Source organism: Carassius auratus, chromosome 41 (genome assembly GCF_003368295.1).
Source record: "Carassius auratus strain Wakin chromosome 41, ASM336829v1, whole genome shotgun sequence".
NCBI classification, from domain to species: Eukaryota; Metazoa; Chordata; class Actinopteri; order Cypriniformes; family Cyprinidae; genus Carassius; species Carassius auratus.
In genome coordinates this window covers 5,403,637-5,421,717 of record NC_039283.1, presented here as the reverse complement: position 1 = coordinate 5,421,717, position 18,081 = coordinate 5,403,637, and the positions used below count along the sequence as shown (strand labels likewise).

General features: G+C 35.2%; 1 protein-coding gene across 2 annotated transcripts; it reads right to left on the bottom strand.

Annotated features, from left to right (window-relative positions):
* Nucleotides 1–1,251: 1,251 nt before the first annotated feature.
* On the bottom strand, nucleotides 1,252–6,038 carry LOC113059899 (uridine phosphorylase 1). Of its 2 annotated transcripts, XM_026228562.1 has the most exons (8): nucleotides 5,762–6,038; nucleotides 5,558–5,603; nucleotides 3,590–3,701; nucleotides 3,337–3,495; nucleotides 2,834–2,948; nucleotides 2,459–2,668; nucleotides 2,215–2,361; nucleotides 1,252–2,114 (listed from the first exon to the last, which is right to left on the bottom strand). In XM_026228562.1, exons 2-8 carry the CDS (start codon nucleotides 5,593–5,595, stop codon nucleotides 1,966–1,968), a joined length of 930 nt encoding a protein of 309 aa, XP_026084347.1. In that variant the 5' UTR covers nucleotides 5,596–5,603; nucleotides 5,762–6,038; the 3' UTR covers nucleotides 1,252–1,965. The 2 variants fall into 2 exon arrangements, with proteins under 2 accessions (XP_026084347.1, XP_026084348.1); XM_026228563.1 differs by lacking the exons at nucleotides 3,590–3,701; nucleotides 5,558–5,603; nucleotides 5,762–6,038 and having other exon boundaries at nucleotides 3,309–3,441.
* Nucleotides 6,039–18,081: the final 12,043 nt, after the last annotated feature.

The window sequence follows — 18,081 nt, the reverse complement described above, 5'->3', positions numbered from 1 at the left end:
AGCAGTTTGAGTGACAGGGTTGAATAGTTTAGATTGGTGAATGCAACCAATTTTGTGTAAACACTGAGATGGAGGAATGAGATTATTTACCTGCTGTGCAAAGGGTATCATTTATTTGAGTGTCAAATGTTACATATTTGTAATTGGGAAATCATTCAGCAACATGTTAAAAATATGAAATTTTTGATTTGATGATTATAGACAATTCATGAATATCAAAACCACTAAGACAAAAATGTATGCAGGAAAATTTGAATGTCACATGAATACTAACATAAATGCTGTCGAGGCAACTCCGCAGTTTCTGAGACTCAGCCATATATTTCGATTAAAAGAATGATTAGTAAAATTTCCTTAAATTTACTTAATCTCACACCATCCAAGATTTAGATAAATTTGTTTCTTAATCTGAACATATTTGGAGATATTTATCATTACATCACTTGCTTACCAATGGATCCTCTGCAGTGAATGGGTGCCATCAGAATGAGAGTCCAAACATCTGAATAAAAACATCATAATAATTCACAAGTAATCCACACAACTCCAATCCATCACAAAATGATGGAAGAGAAAGTAAAGAGAAAATCTTTATGTTTGTAATAAACAAATCCATCCTTAAAGCATTTTAATTTTAAATGGTAGCATCTGTTCAAAATACCAGTTATAATTCTTAACTTTTCCTCCAGTGGAAAAAGTCCATGCACTGTTGTCCTCTCAAATCAAAATTCACCTGTCAGGGATGGTTTTTTTCCCCCACTGCTTGTCATTGGTGCTTGATCTGTTCATATTTCTCTCCTGATTCAGACAAGACAATGTTTTCACTGGAGAAAGCAATATTATAGATAGAGAACTCATGTTTTAGAGAAAGCAACGGATTGAAATTACAAAATAGATTTGTTTATTATACTCTCATCTTGTTGTTTACTTGCATCACTTGTCGATTATTGTTTTTAATCAGCTGTTTGGAGCTGATTCTGATGGCACCCATTCACTGCAGAGAATACATTGGTGAGTAAGTGATGTAATGATATATTTCTCCAAATATGGTCAAATGAAGGAACAAACTTATCTACATCTTGGATGGTGTGAGGTTGAGTAAATTTTAATCAAATTTCAAATTTTTTGGATGAATTATTCCTTTAATATTCTTTATTATATCTGCTTATTTTAATATTCTAATGTTGCTAATTAACCTTGATATTGACTTTTGATATACTAATGTTGACACATAACACTTTCTACTCAGTATTTATTTATTTTCATTTATTTAATATAAAACTGAAATTGGACCACATACAGCTTTCATTTATTAAATAATTTCATCTCTGTGTTTTATTTTTCAGAATGTTGTATAACAAAACATTCAGTTACGGAAATAAAATAATACATTCCATGTTAAACATAGCAAACTTAAGGAGAAATATTATGCAATATTTAATTCATTTGTGAACATTTCATTTTAAGACATTTGTGAATATTACAGTCAAATTTTACAAACAATTTGTTTGTAACATAACCATAGACCAACAAACAGAGGTTTAATGTTTTTTGAAAATTCTCCTTGGACCCTTTTTAAGGTATCTAGTGCTAAAACCGCTTAGCTCTTTCTCTCTTTTTTGTATAAAATCTTTCCCTTTTACACAACTACTTCACCAGGAGTAGTTTAAATAAGTGCCTTTTAAAACAATAATAAATATATGTAATTTAAGACAAATCAAATTGTCTAGAAAATAATGTGCCTTTTACCAATTTAAAACAAGGAAATTAAGGTATTACATTCAAGGCATGAGGTTGCATGAGCATTTTAGTAATTGCAGTATTAAACTGTAGAAAAATTCTAAGGTATTTCTGTTATCTTGGTCACTTTTGATAAACTTATAAGAGCTGCTTTTTGTCATATATTCAAATAACTGCACTATACTTTTCCCTACCTTTACCTCGGACTCTTTCAAAGCGTTCAAACTAACTTTTCTTATAGGCATTCAGCTTCTTTTTGATGTAATGTCCAACCAGGACCTGAGGTCGCTGCTGGTAGTTATTCAGGATGTCATGAGAGCTGGTCAGCTGGTCTCCTTTCAGTCTGTCCAGCAGCGTTACACACACAACCGCAGCTGAAGAAACAGGAAAAAATTCTTCAACCTAAACCATGAAATATCACAAACTTGCACAAGTATTGCTCATTGCTCAGTAAATGGTGTATAAATGACGTACCTTGAAGATTGCTCAGTTTGCACATGGCTGCAAACACAGACGACTCCATTTCAATGTTACGAACCCCAGCGGCATATGCTTCGGAAAGATAGCTCTGTTTATCTTCTTCACTATACGAGCAGAAGGCCCCATCCAGCCGAGCTTGACCTGTCCCAAGACAGAGCATTCAAATGCAACAAACTCAACAGTGCAAAAAATTGACACTGCAATTATAACATTCTATACAATTTCAAAACATTTATACCTTCATAGAAGTCAAGGGTGCACATTGTGTTACCAATAACGGTCTCAAACTCTGCAAGGTCTTTGCCACACTGAAAAAGTTCCTCTGCAAGTTCGGCATCAAGTTCTGTGCTCCTCACCACTGGTTTTCCCAGGATGATCTGCTCAAAGCGAGGCTGGAACACAGAATCCACTGACTGTTTGGTAACCACCACAGTACCTGGCTTTAAACCTGACAAAAGACGGAAAAAAAAACTGCTCAGTCAGGAAACAATGAGTCAGGAAATGATTAAAAAAAAAATCCCATGGTTTCACAACATCGGGGCGAGTTGCAGTTGATTTTGAAAGCATGGAAACACCCTTTTGATTAAGCAGTTCAATGGTAATAGCAGTGTACCTATTCCACCTGATGTTCCGATGCGCAATACAGTGACATCAGTGCAGTGGGCATGATACAGGAGCTTGATGAGCTCATGCAACATTATAGAAATAGATGGGATGCCCATGCCATGCTACAACACAGAAAAAATTCAAATGTTAACATCCAGATAAACTTAATTTGCAATTGTGTAATTAAAGGTACAGACAAAGGCACTATAATTAAAATTTAAGATCAGTAAGAGCATCAAAATACAGTAAAGACAGTAATATATTATTACAATTTAAATGAAGTTTTCCATTTGAATATATTTTAAAATCTAATTAATTCCTGTGATGGCAAAGCTGAAGTCATTACTCCAGACTTAACAGCTGTGTTTAAATGGAAACCACATTAGATTTGATCAGGATACTTTGATGAATAAAAGAGTTCAAATGAACAGCATTTATATGAATTAGACATATTTTGTAACATTGTAAATGCCTTTACTGACCCTAGTCTTTTGAATGGAATTCACTCACACTGACAGACAGCACAGGTCCAACTTTGTACATGGCATAGCGATCCGTTCCTTCACATATATTTGGAAATTCAGCATTAGGCTCTGATAGCCCCAGTTCTTTGGCAATGTATTCAGTGAAAGACTTCATCCTCCATGGACTTCCTCCTACACACACAAACTGAGACAAAACGTACAACCAAGTGAGTTGGACAGTCCCTGAGTAATTCTAAATGAGTAAGATTTTAATATTTAAAAAAAGAACTGAAGTTTACTTTAACATCTCCAAACATCGCTGGTAAGTCGTGAGTGGATTTTCCCAGGTTAAAATGGTAAAGGATGTCATCTTTCATGGAGTCTAAATGGGGATTGTTCACATATATGGACCTATGCAGGGAAAATATAAGTTTGCCATTTATATGAAACAGGACAGCTGTTGGTTGGTTATTAGGAGAACTCTTTAAAGTAACATTTTAAAAAGGTCATATAATGTTGCTAAAAATATCTTTACATTTTGTATTTGGCATAATGCAATGTGTTTATGCGGTTTAAGGTAAAAAAAAAAAAAAACTAACTAATTTCGATATACTGTACATTATTGTTGCTCCTCTCGGTCCCGCCTTTCTGAAACGCTGATTTTTACAAAGCTCATCGTTCTGAAAAGCGAGGTGTGCTCTGATTGGCCAGCTATCCTGTGCATTGTGATTGGCCGAATACCTCAAGCGTGTGATGGAAATGTTATGCCCCTTAGCATACTGTGATGCCCTGTGTCCTGGCACGATGAGACAAAACCAATAAAACCCATTACAAATGAGGCATTTGTTGCATCCAGTGGGGACATAATTACTGATTATTTTGACTTGTACTGTATTTGTACGCATTGTGTTTCACGCTACATTAACATAAAACCATGTCTGGAGAAACGACAAACAACAAGCACTACTCTACACTGCTCAAAACCCGCATTTGAATCATCAGTGGCAAATTCTTGGAATATAAAAAAAACGTACTTACAGGATGTGAGTCAAAAGTGCCAGACTGCCCTTGCTAAGTTGGAACCGAGGAACAGAGTGAATGCGGGCAGTGGGCTTTGATCTTGACACTTAACTTTTATAAAAAAATATCTCTTTGAATTTGAGACTCTAGTCTTTGCAACTTTATAGACCTTCTTTATGCACCAAGAACTTGTAACACTCCAAAGAAAAATTGAAATCTCATCATATGACCCCTTTAACCAAACAATATAACGTAATAACTGTCAGGAGGAAACACAGAGGTCGTGAGAAGGGCACTGAGAGGAACATATGATTTCCGTTTTGTATCACTTCTCATAGATCTAAAAGAAAATTGTTTCCTTATGGAACAACATTTGTGTCCAGCAAATTAATCTGTCATTTATCCAATGCGATATACAGTGGATGGATAAAATCCTTTAATAAATTACTGAATGACATGCATATATTAACCCTCAGGTTGTGTTTGGGTCATTTTGACCTGGAAAGAACATTATTTCTCCTGAAAATGTTACTTAATGTTATCGCATTGGACTAATATTAACTGACTTTGTTTACACAGGGTATAACTACTTCCACCACAAAAATGGTAAATTTTCGTTAAACGTTTTTTATTTTATTCAACCTTGTTACACTTGTTGTGTTCCCGGTCAAAACTGACCAGTCTACAAAAAATAGCCTTTAAATCTCTTGTAATGCAATATTATCACCTAATAGTGGTATCCATCTTTTTGTCAGCTTGTTTCCCTTGAATTAGGACTGGTTTTGTGTGGGTTTTTTTTTTAAACGGATTGATCGTAGGACTCATTAATCTGAGTTTACATACCTCAGTTTTTGAGTGAAAAAGCATTATTCATGGATAACTTTGTCAATATTAAATAATATACAAAAAACAATTGCACGGTCTCTCACACTAGCATGTTCTAATGTTCACCTATCACCTATTATTTTTGGTCAAAAACTGATGGACCTAAGCTCAGATTAATGAGGACTACAATCAATCAGTTCCAGCATTAACACAAAACCAGTCCTAATTGACAGAAACAGAAAACAAGCAGGCAAAGATTGATACCAATATAAGGTGATAATACTGCTTAACAAGACATTTATAAACTATTTTTGTGCCGTGATCAAAAAAGACCGGGAACACCACAAGTGTTATATGGGTTTGAACACAAACTGAGGGTTAAGAGTAAGGAAATAATGAAGAGATGATTGATTCATTCATACCTATCGCACGCCCCGTTCTTCTCGTCACCCAGCGGCATTTTTTTTTCTAAGATGGACACATCAACAAACCATCAATTTTCAACGTAAAAATGGTCTTGTATAACAACTCAACCTATGCACAATAAACAACTTTGCCAAACAATAAAATTGACTAAACAGTATTCATTAAAGGACAGTTTCTTAACAAAGTTCGATGTTCGTTACCGTGAGATGGACGTTTCTAACGCTTCCTGATGCAGTGTCCACCGGCAAGGTCACTTGATAAAATACCGTGGGTCTCAGTCAGTGGCTGCTGCTGCTGTCAAACATCCGGCTGTGCCGCTGGTGTACGTGACGGTGTCTCACGAGCAGCGAGTGTTTTCCGCAAGCCCCGCCTCCTGCGGCAGGAAGGACCAGTAGGAGCAACGGATTGGACAGTAGAAGAGTCCTTCATAGCAAGAATAATACTAGAGGCGGGGCCTCGTGTGCGCGAGCACCACTTACGTAATAGAAAAACCACTCAATTTGACTACCTTTTGACATTGAAATGACTAACACAAGTTGCTTAATTTACATCACATTAACTATAGATATATTACACCAACGTATGATAACTTGTGTGTGTTTTTTTTTTTTTTTATAAATATCGTTTTATTCATTTTGACCTTTTTGTTTGATGTATCTAATGCAATGGTTTCTGAAATGAAAACTTAATCTAAAACAAAAGCAACCTTAGTAAATCACACACACAAACACACACACACACACACACACACACATATACATATATATATATATATATATATATATATATATATATATATATATATATATATATATATATATATACATATATATATATATATTAATGATAAATCAACTGATGCCAACTGGGGGCTGTTTCATAAAACAAGTTTACCAAATAAACCAGGCTTATTTCAGTTAGCCTGACTTATTTTCACTTGATTTGGTTTCATAAAGCAAAATTACCATAGCTCAAACTCAGTCACTGTGGCAACTAATGCTGGGAAACTAAACTGGTCCAGAGCAGGCTAAACAGAGCTCCTCTATCACGGACCAATTTTAAGATCTCTCATGTAAAGAGTTGTTTACAATGTTAAAGGGTTAGTGCACACCAAAATTATGTAATTAATAACTCACCCTCATGTCGTTCCAAATCAGTAAGACCTACGTTTATCTTCGGAAAACACAGTTTAAGATATTTCAGATTTAGTCCGAGAGCTTTCAGTCCCTCCATTGAAGCTGTGTGTACAGTCTACTGTCCATGTCCAGAAAGGTAATAAAAACATAATCAAAGTCGTCCATGTGACATCAGAGGGTCAGTTAGAATTTTTTGAAGCATCGAAAATACATTTTGGTCCAAAAATAGCAAAAACTACGACTTTATTCAGCATTGTCTTCTCTTCCGTGTCTGTTGTGAGAGAGTTCAAAACAAAGCAGTTTGTGATATCCGGTTCGCGAATGAATCATTCGATGTAACCGGATCTTCTTGAACCAGCTCACCAAATCAAACTGAATCGTTTTAAATGGTTCTCGTCTCCTATTAAGCTGTGAACTTTTTTACATGGCTGCCACTCACTCTGAGTTAAAACAAACCAATATCCCGGAGTAATTCATTTACTCAAACAGTACACTGACTGAACTGCTGTGAAGAGAGAACTGAAGATGAACACCGAGCCGAGCCAGATAATGAGCGAAACATTGACTCGTTCACGAGTTCACTGAGTTACTTTAGTCTGTAAATTAAAGCTCAAACCCTACAGGATTACGCAGCAAAACAATAGACTAATTTTGAGAGGATCTTAAACTAGCAGCTCATGCTATGCTCAACAACCCATTTGGATAAAACTAAAGCAATTCTGCCAAGATTAGTGGACCACTCATGTCCAGGAAGTGTTTGGTTGTTGCTAAAGGTGGCACAAGTAGAGTTTAAATTTGAAGTGTTATTCACATCACTCTTAAAAATAAAGGTGGTTCGCGATGCCATAGAAGAACCTTTTTGTCTAAATGGTTCCATAAAAAACCTTTAATATCTGAAGAACATTTCTGTTTTCTTTGTGGAAACAAAAATGGTTCTTCTATGGCATTGCTTGAAGAACCTTTTAAAAGCAGCTTTATTTTAAAGCTGTAGTAGGTATCTTTTGTAAAAAAAAAAATATTTTTTACATATTTGTTAAACCTGTCATTATGTCCTGACAAGTAGAATATGAGACAGATAATCTGTGAAAAAATCAAGCTCCTCTGGCTCCTCCCAGTGGTCCTATTGCCATTTGCAGTTGCAGTAACTTTGTTTGTGTTCAAAATGTAGAAAAATGTATATAATAAGCGAGTACACCATGAATCCATTTTCCAAACCGTGTTTTTAGATTGTCCTGAATCAATAGGGTGCACCTATAATAAGTGTTTATATTCGGACTATTTTAGATTGCTTCGGGGGTACCGCGGCGGAGTAACCCAGTACCTTTTTGATTCTTCATAGACATAAACAGAGAGAAGTAGTTCCGGCTACGATGTTCTTCCGCAAGACGCAAGCAGTTCTGTTTATTCACCGCTAGAGCGTCAAAAGTTACCAACTGCAGCTTTAAGAGTTTGGATAGGAGTTGGATAAACTTTTTTTTTCCTTCAATAAAAAAAATCTATGTGTTTCTCAAATGTAAGCATGCAACAAAATCAATAAAATAATTAAGCAGCAAGTAAAAGAAATGTTCTTTTACTGAGTGTATTCAGTGGAATAAATGCAATTTCAAGTTGAGACAATGAGTCAACAAATTACACTTGTGACCACTGATATAGATCAGTGACTGTGACACAAAAAGCAAATATTGCTTCTGCCCAGATGTGCATATCGGGGGGGAAATAAAAAAAGATATCCTTGCATAAGATCCAGAGCTGTCGATTATTTAAAAAATAAAACAATTCTAGTAACCTTTAATAAAATAATACTTGAAAAACTACAGTACTGTAACAAACACTTACTCTGCGCTCCAATCCACTTCACAGCATTTAATTACATTTCAGACATATAAATACTTATGCAAACAAAAATATATATTTTTGCAATGTTTGCAAAGGTGAAAATAGCTTACTTTAGCTTAAAAAAACCTTATTAATACCCATCCACAGGTGCAATAATTGCCAAATTATATTTCTCTCTATATTGTCCAGTGTTAATACAGTTAAGCAAAGTGAAAACTTCTATGAAGTGTAACTCGGGTATATGAACTTGCTAGAAATTCGTCTGTAGGTGCACTTCAATCTTAAACACTTCAAGTCCAAATATACCCAAAATGTAATTTTAACACCACAGACCGTGAATCCATCATAGTAACACAACCTACCTTAGGCAAGAATCAAAACCCTGAGTTTGACATCACAAATGTCTAATAATGTAAAACAAAAGTATACGGTCAAGAAAGGACAACAAGTTTACCATGAGGAAATAGGGTGTGAAATCTTTCACAAGGATCAAGGCATCAGTGCTGTTAGTTTCATTTAACTCTTTTGTACTGTGGACTAGTTAGGAACAAGCATTGCAACAACTATGTTGGGTGAGTTTTATCTAACCTAAGTTTTTAGATTTTCTTTTTTTTTTATTTTTTTTTATTGATGTTTGTCTTTACAAAACTTTTGAAAACAGTTTTCGCTGTAAAGCTTAAGACAAACATGTTACCCTTTATAACCTTAAAGTTATCAATTTAACTTGTGACCCTTTCCACTTGGTCCCATGCAGTGCAGTTTTAGGGCAATTAAAAAAAGATTGCAAGAAATTCCCCACATTAGGCCGCCCTATGAAAAGAAATATAAATTGATAAACTGTTAATAGTTTTTCCTCATGAATTAACATGCAACAGATAAAATAATAATGTCAGCTCCAGCTCTTGCATTGGTTGTGATATTAGGTTTACGTATGCACTTACAAGTCCTCGTTAGGGCCCGAGCACCGATGGTGTGAGGACCCTCTTGGAATTGCTCCGTTTATTAGGGCCCGAGCACCGATGGTGTGAGGACCCTCTTGGAATTGCTCCGTTTATTATTATTAGGGCCCGAGCACCGATGGTGTGAGGACCCTCTTGGAATTGCTCCGTTTATTATTATTATTATTAGGGCTCAAGCCCAAAGGGCGAGAGGCCTATTGTTTTCCTTAGGATTATTTTTTATTATTATTATTATTATTATTATTATTATTATTTTTTTTTTCCAACGTCTCGGGGGCTTTTGGGGCCCTTAACGTGCTTAAAAAGTCTTGAAAATTGGCACACAGATTGGAACCTGCGGCCATTAGGGCCGGGCAGAGACTGATACACGGGCGTGGCACAGGGGCTCTACAGCGCCCCCTGGAATATGGAGGGCCATATATCATACATTCTTGCTCGTAGACGAATGAAACTCGGTACACATATAAATCTCATCAATCCAAACAACTTTTGTATTGCATATCATAGGCTCCGCCCAACAGGAAGTTGGCTATTTAGGGTTTAGTATTCAAATTTTTCGTCAAAGTTGTGGGGGCTTTTGGGGTCCTTAACATACTCAAAAACTCTTGAAAATTTGCGCACACTTTGGAATCTGTGGCCTTTAGGAGCCTGCAGAGGCTGGGACCCGGGCGTGGCACAGGGGCTCTACGGCGCCCCCTGGAACACAGTCAGAAATGTTGATGTATAGCTCACACATACTTGCACATATTCATATGAAACTCAGTACACATATAGATCTCATCGTGCCGAACAACTTTCGTATTGCATGTCATAGGCTCCGCCCATCAGGAAGTCAGCTATTTAGAGTTATGTAAAAAGCGCATGCTCTGGAATTTGAAATACTTGTCATAGGTTTTTTTCTCGATTGCTGCCAAACTTGGTCAACATGATCTCAAGACACTGGGGATGAAAAATTGCCAGGGGATTTTTGATATCTCGAACGGTTTGCTCGTGGCGAGGCGTTGAAATTATGGCGAGAAATGAGAAACAGGAAGTGTCTAATACCGTCCACATACATTTCCTGATTTTAATCAAACTTCATCAGATTATTCGTTGTATGATGTCGATCGCATATATGTGACTATTAGGAGTCAAAGTTATAGCGCCACCAACTGGCAGAAGGAAGTGTGTCATTTTCAAAATGATTTGAATTCAGCATCTTATTATTACTCGATTTGCTTTAAACTTCATCAGAATAATGTTAAAACACAGCCGATATAAATCTGCAAGGGGGATATTGATATCTAAAAAATTGTTGGCGTGGCAACATGTCAAACTGGAATACTTCTCAGGTGATTTTGAGGCAAATAACATACTTAGAATTTCACAAAACTCTGAACACACATCAGTATTTCTGATAGGAAATTAAATTGTGAATGGATTTTGGATAGCTTGAATGGTTTTGCCGTGGTGATTTTTTTAAATGACCTTACAAAGGGAATCATTATTGTATTTTTAAATTGCAGCTTCCAAACACGTCAAATAATTTTTTCATACAGATGAAAAAGTCATTCTGAGGAAATATGCATAGTTTCACGACTTTACAACACTGTATGGATAACAGAAAATTAAAAAACTGTCAGACATCTCATCTCACTCTGTCCCTCTGTTTGAGTGTATGTGCTTCAGACTTCCATTGTCTGAGAGAAATAGCGCCCCTACAGGTTCAATTCCCGAACTTTTACTTTCACTTTTAAATCGGTTAAAAATACAAACAAATACTTAGATTTAATTCACACTGACAAGCTAAACCAACATATCTGATTATTACCGGTTCAGGGCTCATGGATAAATTATTTCTGGCCAGAGATATGTGAGAAATAGGAGAGATGAATCACCGCTGTGATCACGAGCGTCTGGAGTAAAGAGCTCAGAGAAAACGAATTTATTCCTGTTTTAAAGCTTTTAAAAATAAATTATTACAGCGATATCACACAATCAACCAATTAGAACACACCAAGAGCTAAATACAGATGTTTTTGAACTGTTTGTGTGAAAATGAAATATTTGTGGCTGCCTATCAAATCACGCCTCCGATCAGCGCGCACAGTGTCGAGCTCAAAACAAACGAATTTATTCTTGTTTAAGAGCTTTTTTAAATAAAATATTACCACAAATGCACACAATAAACCCATTGTAACACTACAAGAGCTAAATGCAGGTGTTTGTGACCCGTTTAAGTGTGCAAGACTATTTGAAAGCGCGACTGGCAGAATAACATATCTCTCGAGCTGCAGGTTTCTGTCTTTCGTCGTAAGAACGAACACATAACGGACAAGATTATTTCAAAATACATAATAGCTTGGCGAATATAAACGAAAACAGCCACGTGAACATAAACTGGATCTACTGGATTTGAATATTAAAGTGACCACATTTACCACTTGCTTCTGTCTTCAATTTTAATCTATATAAAAAAGGAAACTCATTCGACTTGGCTGCTTTTTTAATGTGTGCGTATTTATTTATTTACCTTTTTATACATTTTGTATAATTTCATAGTTTGTGTATTACAATTATGAAAACAAAAATAAATTTAGCCACTCACATAGAAATAGCTTAGGCCTTAACCTTTTTCTGTCAGTTTTAGGGATTTTTAAAAATCCTAAAAAAAACTTATTTGTGCTGCAAATAATAATTTCAAACTCATTTGATACTGACCTATGACATCCTGTGACATTATATTTATTTGAATTTACATAATCTCATGGATGTAACAGTAAATCTGTTCAGCTCACAGATCAATACTAAGCTGTAATGCAAGCAGAACTTTCACAAATGCTTATGAGTCATTTAAGGATTTGATAACACTGTAAAATAATGTCTAATTTGTTAACATTAGCAAATTCATTGATAACACTTTATAATAACTGCACTCATTAGTAAATAGTCAGTTCATGCTTTATAAAGCCTTGTCCCAATATTAATAGTCAGTAGTAAGCAGTTTATAAATACAGCTATAAATAGCTTGTCCTTGGTTTATAAGCACATTTATTAAAAAGGAGAGTAAAGGGTCAGTTATCTTCCTATGAAAAATAAAAGATAAAAATAAACAAACAACAACACAGATTGATACAGAACTCAGAAATTTTATTGTGGATTTATGATAAAATCAGCCTGTAAATGAATTCATACTCCTCCTCATACTACTCCATACTCCTTTTTCAACATGATGCCAATATACTGAGATGTTAAATTGTGAATGGGTTTAGGATAGCTTAAATGGTGTTGCCATAGAGATTTATTAAAGTAACATAAAAAATACAATAGTTATTTTACTATATCTTTAAAATTTTTCATTCTAACTCTTCATAATTTTTTATATAAGTAGAAGTCCTCATTTGAAGGAAGCACAGTAAGTTTCATAGCTTTATCATGTTCAAGAGCCAGCATAAAATTAAAACTATCATAACTTATAAATCAAGCTTGCAATTCTTAGTACCTATAATGGCCACCAGAGGGAGCTATAGGATTACTTTTAAATAATTATTGGAGAAACGAGTATGATTTAAATAATTTATAGAAATCTTTCAAATAAAATAATATGTATTTTAGGAATTTTACTGATAAAATGAACCTCACTTAATTAGAATAACAAGCTGAAGTATTGTGAACTGTATATTAAGAATAATTCTTAATAGGCTTTATGGACAGATACGTTTTAAGTGACTCTTGAAGGTTCAGCACCACATCCTCTTTTACCACTGTTTAAAGAATTAATCTTACAGAACAGGTGTGAATGAATTTTGGATAGCTTGAATGGTTTTGTTGTGGTGATTTTTTGAAATAATAGTAAAAAAGGAACCAGTAAAAAAAAGTGCAGCTTCTAAACACTTCAAAAAAATGTACACATAGAAGACAAGTCATTCTGAGGAAATATGCATAGTTTCATGACTATACAACATTATATGGATGACAGAAAATTAAAAAACATACATCTGATGTCACTCTGTCCCTCTGTCACTGTGTGTGTGTGTTTGTGTGTGTTTTAAGTGAATTAGGTGTGAAACTATCAGGGAGCATTTAGTCTCCAGCGCCAACATTTTACAGAACTGCCACTTTCCTGGAGTCTCAGAATTACAATGTGTCAGGTTCTGAGAGATCTAAGATTCCAAAAAATGATTTAATTAGAATACCATGAAGTATTGTGAAATACTATATATTAAGACTTTATATATAGGCTTCATGAACAGATTAGACTGACTCGTGAAGGAACAGCACCACCTCCTCTTGTCCGATGGTTTGAGGAATATATCTTCCAGAATCTGGGATTAAGATTTAGGAGCTCATTTTTATTCCACCTCCTTTCCTGAAAGTCTGTCTTGCAGAATTGACTAAAAATTAATCTTCACATTAATTCCTAATTCTTTTGCAATTCTTTTGTCAATTCTTCTTGACCTGTTTTTCTCTTCCAGCTTTCCTGGACTATTGTATAGCACTCATAAATGATTAAATAAAAAATAATGGTAGTTATTAAGATTGATAGGGTTTGGAATTGGTAAAATGTGCTTGGAAAAAAATCACAATAAAACAATGTTTTAATGTTTAAGTTTGGAATATTAACTGACATGAATGAATGCTATATAAATATTGTTCATGTTAACATAATGTTTATAAATGAAATCTTATTGTAAAGTGTTACTAAAGTTATATATATATATATATATATATATATATATATATATATATATATATATATATATTGTTCTGTGAATGTGATTTTAAAGTCTAGATGATTCGGATTAACCCTTTAACTGCCATATCAAGTTCAAGTTCTAGTTCAAGTTCAATTTATTTGTATAGCGCATTTACAACAGCCTCCTGGCTGACCAAAGTGCTTTAACATAAGAGCAAGAATATTACACATACATAAAAATAGACCAGACAAAAAATTTAAAACCACCCATTTCAAAATGTAGCATAACACAGTAGTCAGTACACTAAGGAAAATACAAAAGTTTTTAGCAAAGATTTAAAAATAGACAAGGAAGGGGCCAGTCTGATCTCTAAAGGCAGGGTATTCCAGAGTCGTGGCCCAGCCACTGCAAATGCACGCTCCCCTCTACGCTCCCCTCTATCCTTTAAAACCTCACTGCCAGAGGGATATTGTGAATGCATGTGCCCGCTGGGCACAGTTTACCTGATGCCACCGGGGTGGTGATGGCATTGGTGGCTTGAGCCCGCCATCGCTGCTTGCAGCTATATTTATTATTATTATTATTATTATTAGGGCTCAAGCCTGGAGGGCGAGAGCCCTATTGTTTTCCTTAGGATTATTTGTTATTATTATTATTAGGGCTCAAGCCTGGAGGGCGAGAGCCCTATTGTTTTCCTTAGGATTATTTGTTATTATTATTATTATTAGGGCTCAAGCCTGGAGGGCGAGAGCCCTATTGTTTTCCTTAGGATTATTTGTTATTATTATTATTATTATTATTATTATTATTATTATTTATTATTATTATTTTTCTTCAAGGTTTCGGGGGCTTTTGGGGCCCTTAACATGCTTAAAAAGTCTTGAAAATTGGCACACACATTGGAACCTGCGGCCATTAGGGCCGGGCAGAGACTGATACACGGGCGTGGCACAGGGGCTCTACAGCGCCCCCTGGAATATGGAGGGCCATATATCATACATACTTGCACATAGACATACGAAACTCGGTACACATATAGAACTCATCAATACAAACAACTTTCGTATTGCATATCATAGGCTCCGCCCAACAGGAAGTTGGCTATTTGGGGTTTATTATTCATATTTGTCGTCAAAGTTGTGGGGGCTTTTGGGGTCCTTAACATACTCAAAAACTCTTGAAAATTTGCGCACACTTTGGAATCTGTGGCCTGAAGGAGCCTGCAGAGGCTGAGACCTGGGCGTGGCACAGGGGCTCTACGGCGCCCCCTGGATCACAGTTATAAATGTTGATGTATAGCTCACACATACTTGCACGTATTAATATGAAACTCAGTACACATATAGATCTCATCGTGCCGAACAACTTTCGTATTGCATATCATAGGCTCCGCCCAACAGGAAGTCAGCTATTTAGAGTTATGTAAAAAGCGCATGCTCTGGAATTTGAAATACTTGTCATAGGTTTTTTACTCGATTGCCGCCAAACTCGGTCAACATGATCTCAAGACATTGGGGATGAAAAATTGCCAGGGGATTTTTGATATCTCAAACGGTTTGCTCGTGGCGAGGCTTTGAAATTATGGCGAGAAATGAGAAACAGGAAGTGTCTAATACCATCCACATACATTTCCTAATTTTAATCAAACTTCATCAGATTATTCATTGTATGATGTCGATCGCATATATGTGACTATTAGGAGTCAAAGTTATAGCGCCACCAAGTGGCAGCAGGAAGTGTGTCATTTTCAAAATGCTTTGAATTCAGCATCTTATTTTTACTCGACTTGCTTCAAACTTCATCAGAATAATGTTAAAACACAGCCGATATAAATCTGCTGGGGGGATATTGATATCTAAAAATATTGTTGCCGTGGCAACATGTCAAACTGGAATACTTCTCAGGTGATTTTGAGGCATATAACATGCTAGAATTTCATCAAACTCAGAACACATATCAGTATTAGTGACAGCTAGACACTGGCAAAAGTTCATAAGAGGGCGTGGAAGAGGCACTCTATAGCGCCACCTTTTGTCAAAAGTGGGGGGGTTAGTTTTAGCTACAGACACCAAACTCAGTACAAAAATTGTTCTTATCAAGACGGACAACTTTCTAATTCACAGTCATCTGCTACGACCAACAGGAAGTCGGCTATTTTGATTTGAATGTGGATTGTGTTTTACATTTAGCTGTGAATTAATGCATACTGCTCAGAGGAGAGTAACACTATACACACCAAACTTGGTGTACATGTTGAAAAAACATTGAAGAACTTAAATTGTGAATGGGTTTTGGATAGCTTGGATGGTTTTGTCGTGGGGATTTTTTAAAATGACAATAAAGATGGAATTATTATTTTTCCTGCATTTTTAAATTCCAAACACTTCAAAACCTTTTTTCATAAAGAAAAAAAGTTATTCTGAGTAAATATGCATAGTTTCATGACTTTACAACACTGTATGGATAACAGAAAATTAAAAAACTGTCAGACATCTCATATCACTCTGTCCCTCTGTTTGAGTGTGTGTGCTTAGACTTCCATTGTCTGAGAGAAATAGCGCCCCTACAGGTGCAGTTACCGGAATAAAAAAGGGAGGAGACTGTCTTTTGGTTTCGATTTTAAATCGGTTAAAATACAAATAAATACTTGGATTTAATTCACACTGACAAGCTAAACCAACATATATGATTATTATAAGGTCAGGGCTCATTAATAATTGATGTGTGGTCAGTGATACGTGAGAAACAGGAGAGATGAATCACTGCTCTGAGCAGGAGCGTGTGGAATGATGAGCTCAGAAAAAAACGAGTTTATTCTTGTTTTATAGCTATTAAAAATAAAGTATTGCATCGATATCACACAATTCACCAATTAGAGCACACCAAGAGCTAAATTAAGATGTTTTTGAACTGTTTGTGTGAAAATGAAATATTCGCGGCTGCCTATATGAAATCACTGCCTCCGATCAGCGCGCACAGTGTCACAAGTTCAAAACAAACGAATTTATTCTTGTTTAAGAGCTTTTCAAAATAAATTATTGCCATAAATGCACACAATACATCCATTATAACACTACACGAGCTAAATGCAGGTGTTTGTGACCCGTTTAAGTGCACAAGACTATTTGAAAGCGCGAATGGCAGAATAACATGTATCTCTCGAGCTGCAGGATTCTGCCTTTCGTCGTAAGAACGAACACATCACGGACAAGATTATTTCAAAATACATAATAGCTTGGCTAATATAAACGAAAACAGCCACGTGAACATAAACTGTTGAGAAATAAATCTGAAGTGGATCTACTGGATTTTTAATATTAAGTGACCGCATATACCAGCTGCTTCTGTCTTCAATTTTAATCTATATAAAAAATTAAACTCATTCATCTTGGCTGCTTTTTTAATGTGTGTACGTATTTATTTATTATTTTGCTCTAACAAGACTTAATCTATATTTAATTAAATCAATTACATTTGATTTTACATTTGATTTGTCCATTTCTGCATCTAAACGCCTAAAACCTAAAACATGCTCTATTATACTATTGTTAGCAATTTCTTTATCGTCCAATTTATCTGGTGTACACACTTTATTTTCATAATAAACTCGTTTGTTAGATTATACACAGTTATAGTGGTCTATAATAAATATTAACAGGTTTTATTCAAGCTGTTTAGAATGATTGCCATAGGCTAATTTTTTTAAAATGTAATCCCCCCCCCAAAAAAAAATGTAAATAAATAAAAAACATTGGAAAAGAATAACTTGTACTTTTTTATACATTTTGTATAGTTTTCATAGTTTATGCATTATAGTTATAAAAACAAACAAAATTTAGCCACTCACATAGAAATCTTAGGCCTTATCCTTTTCTGACAGTTTTAGGGATTTTTAAAAATCCTAAAAAACCTT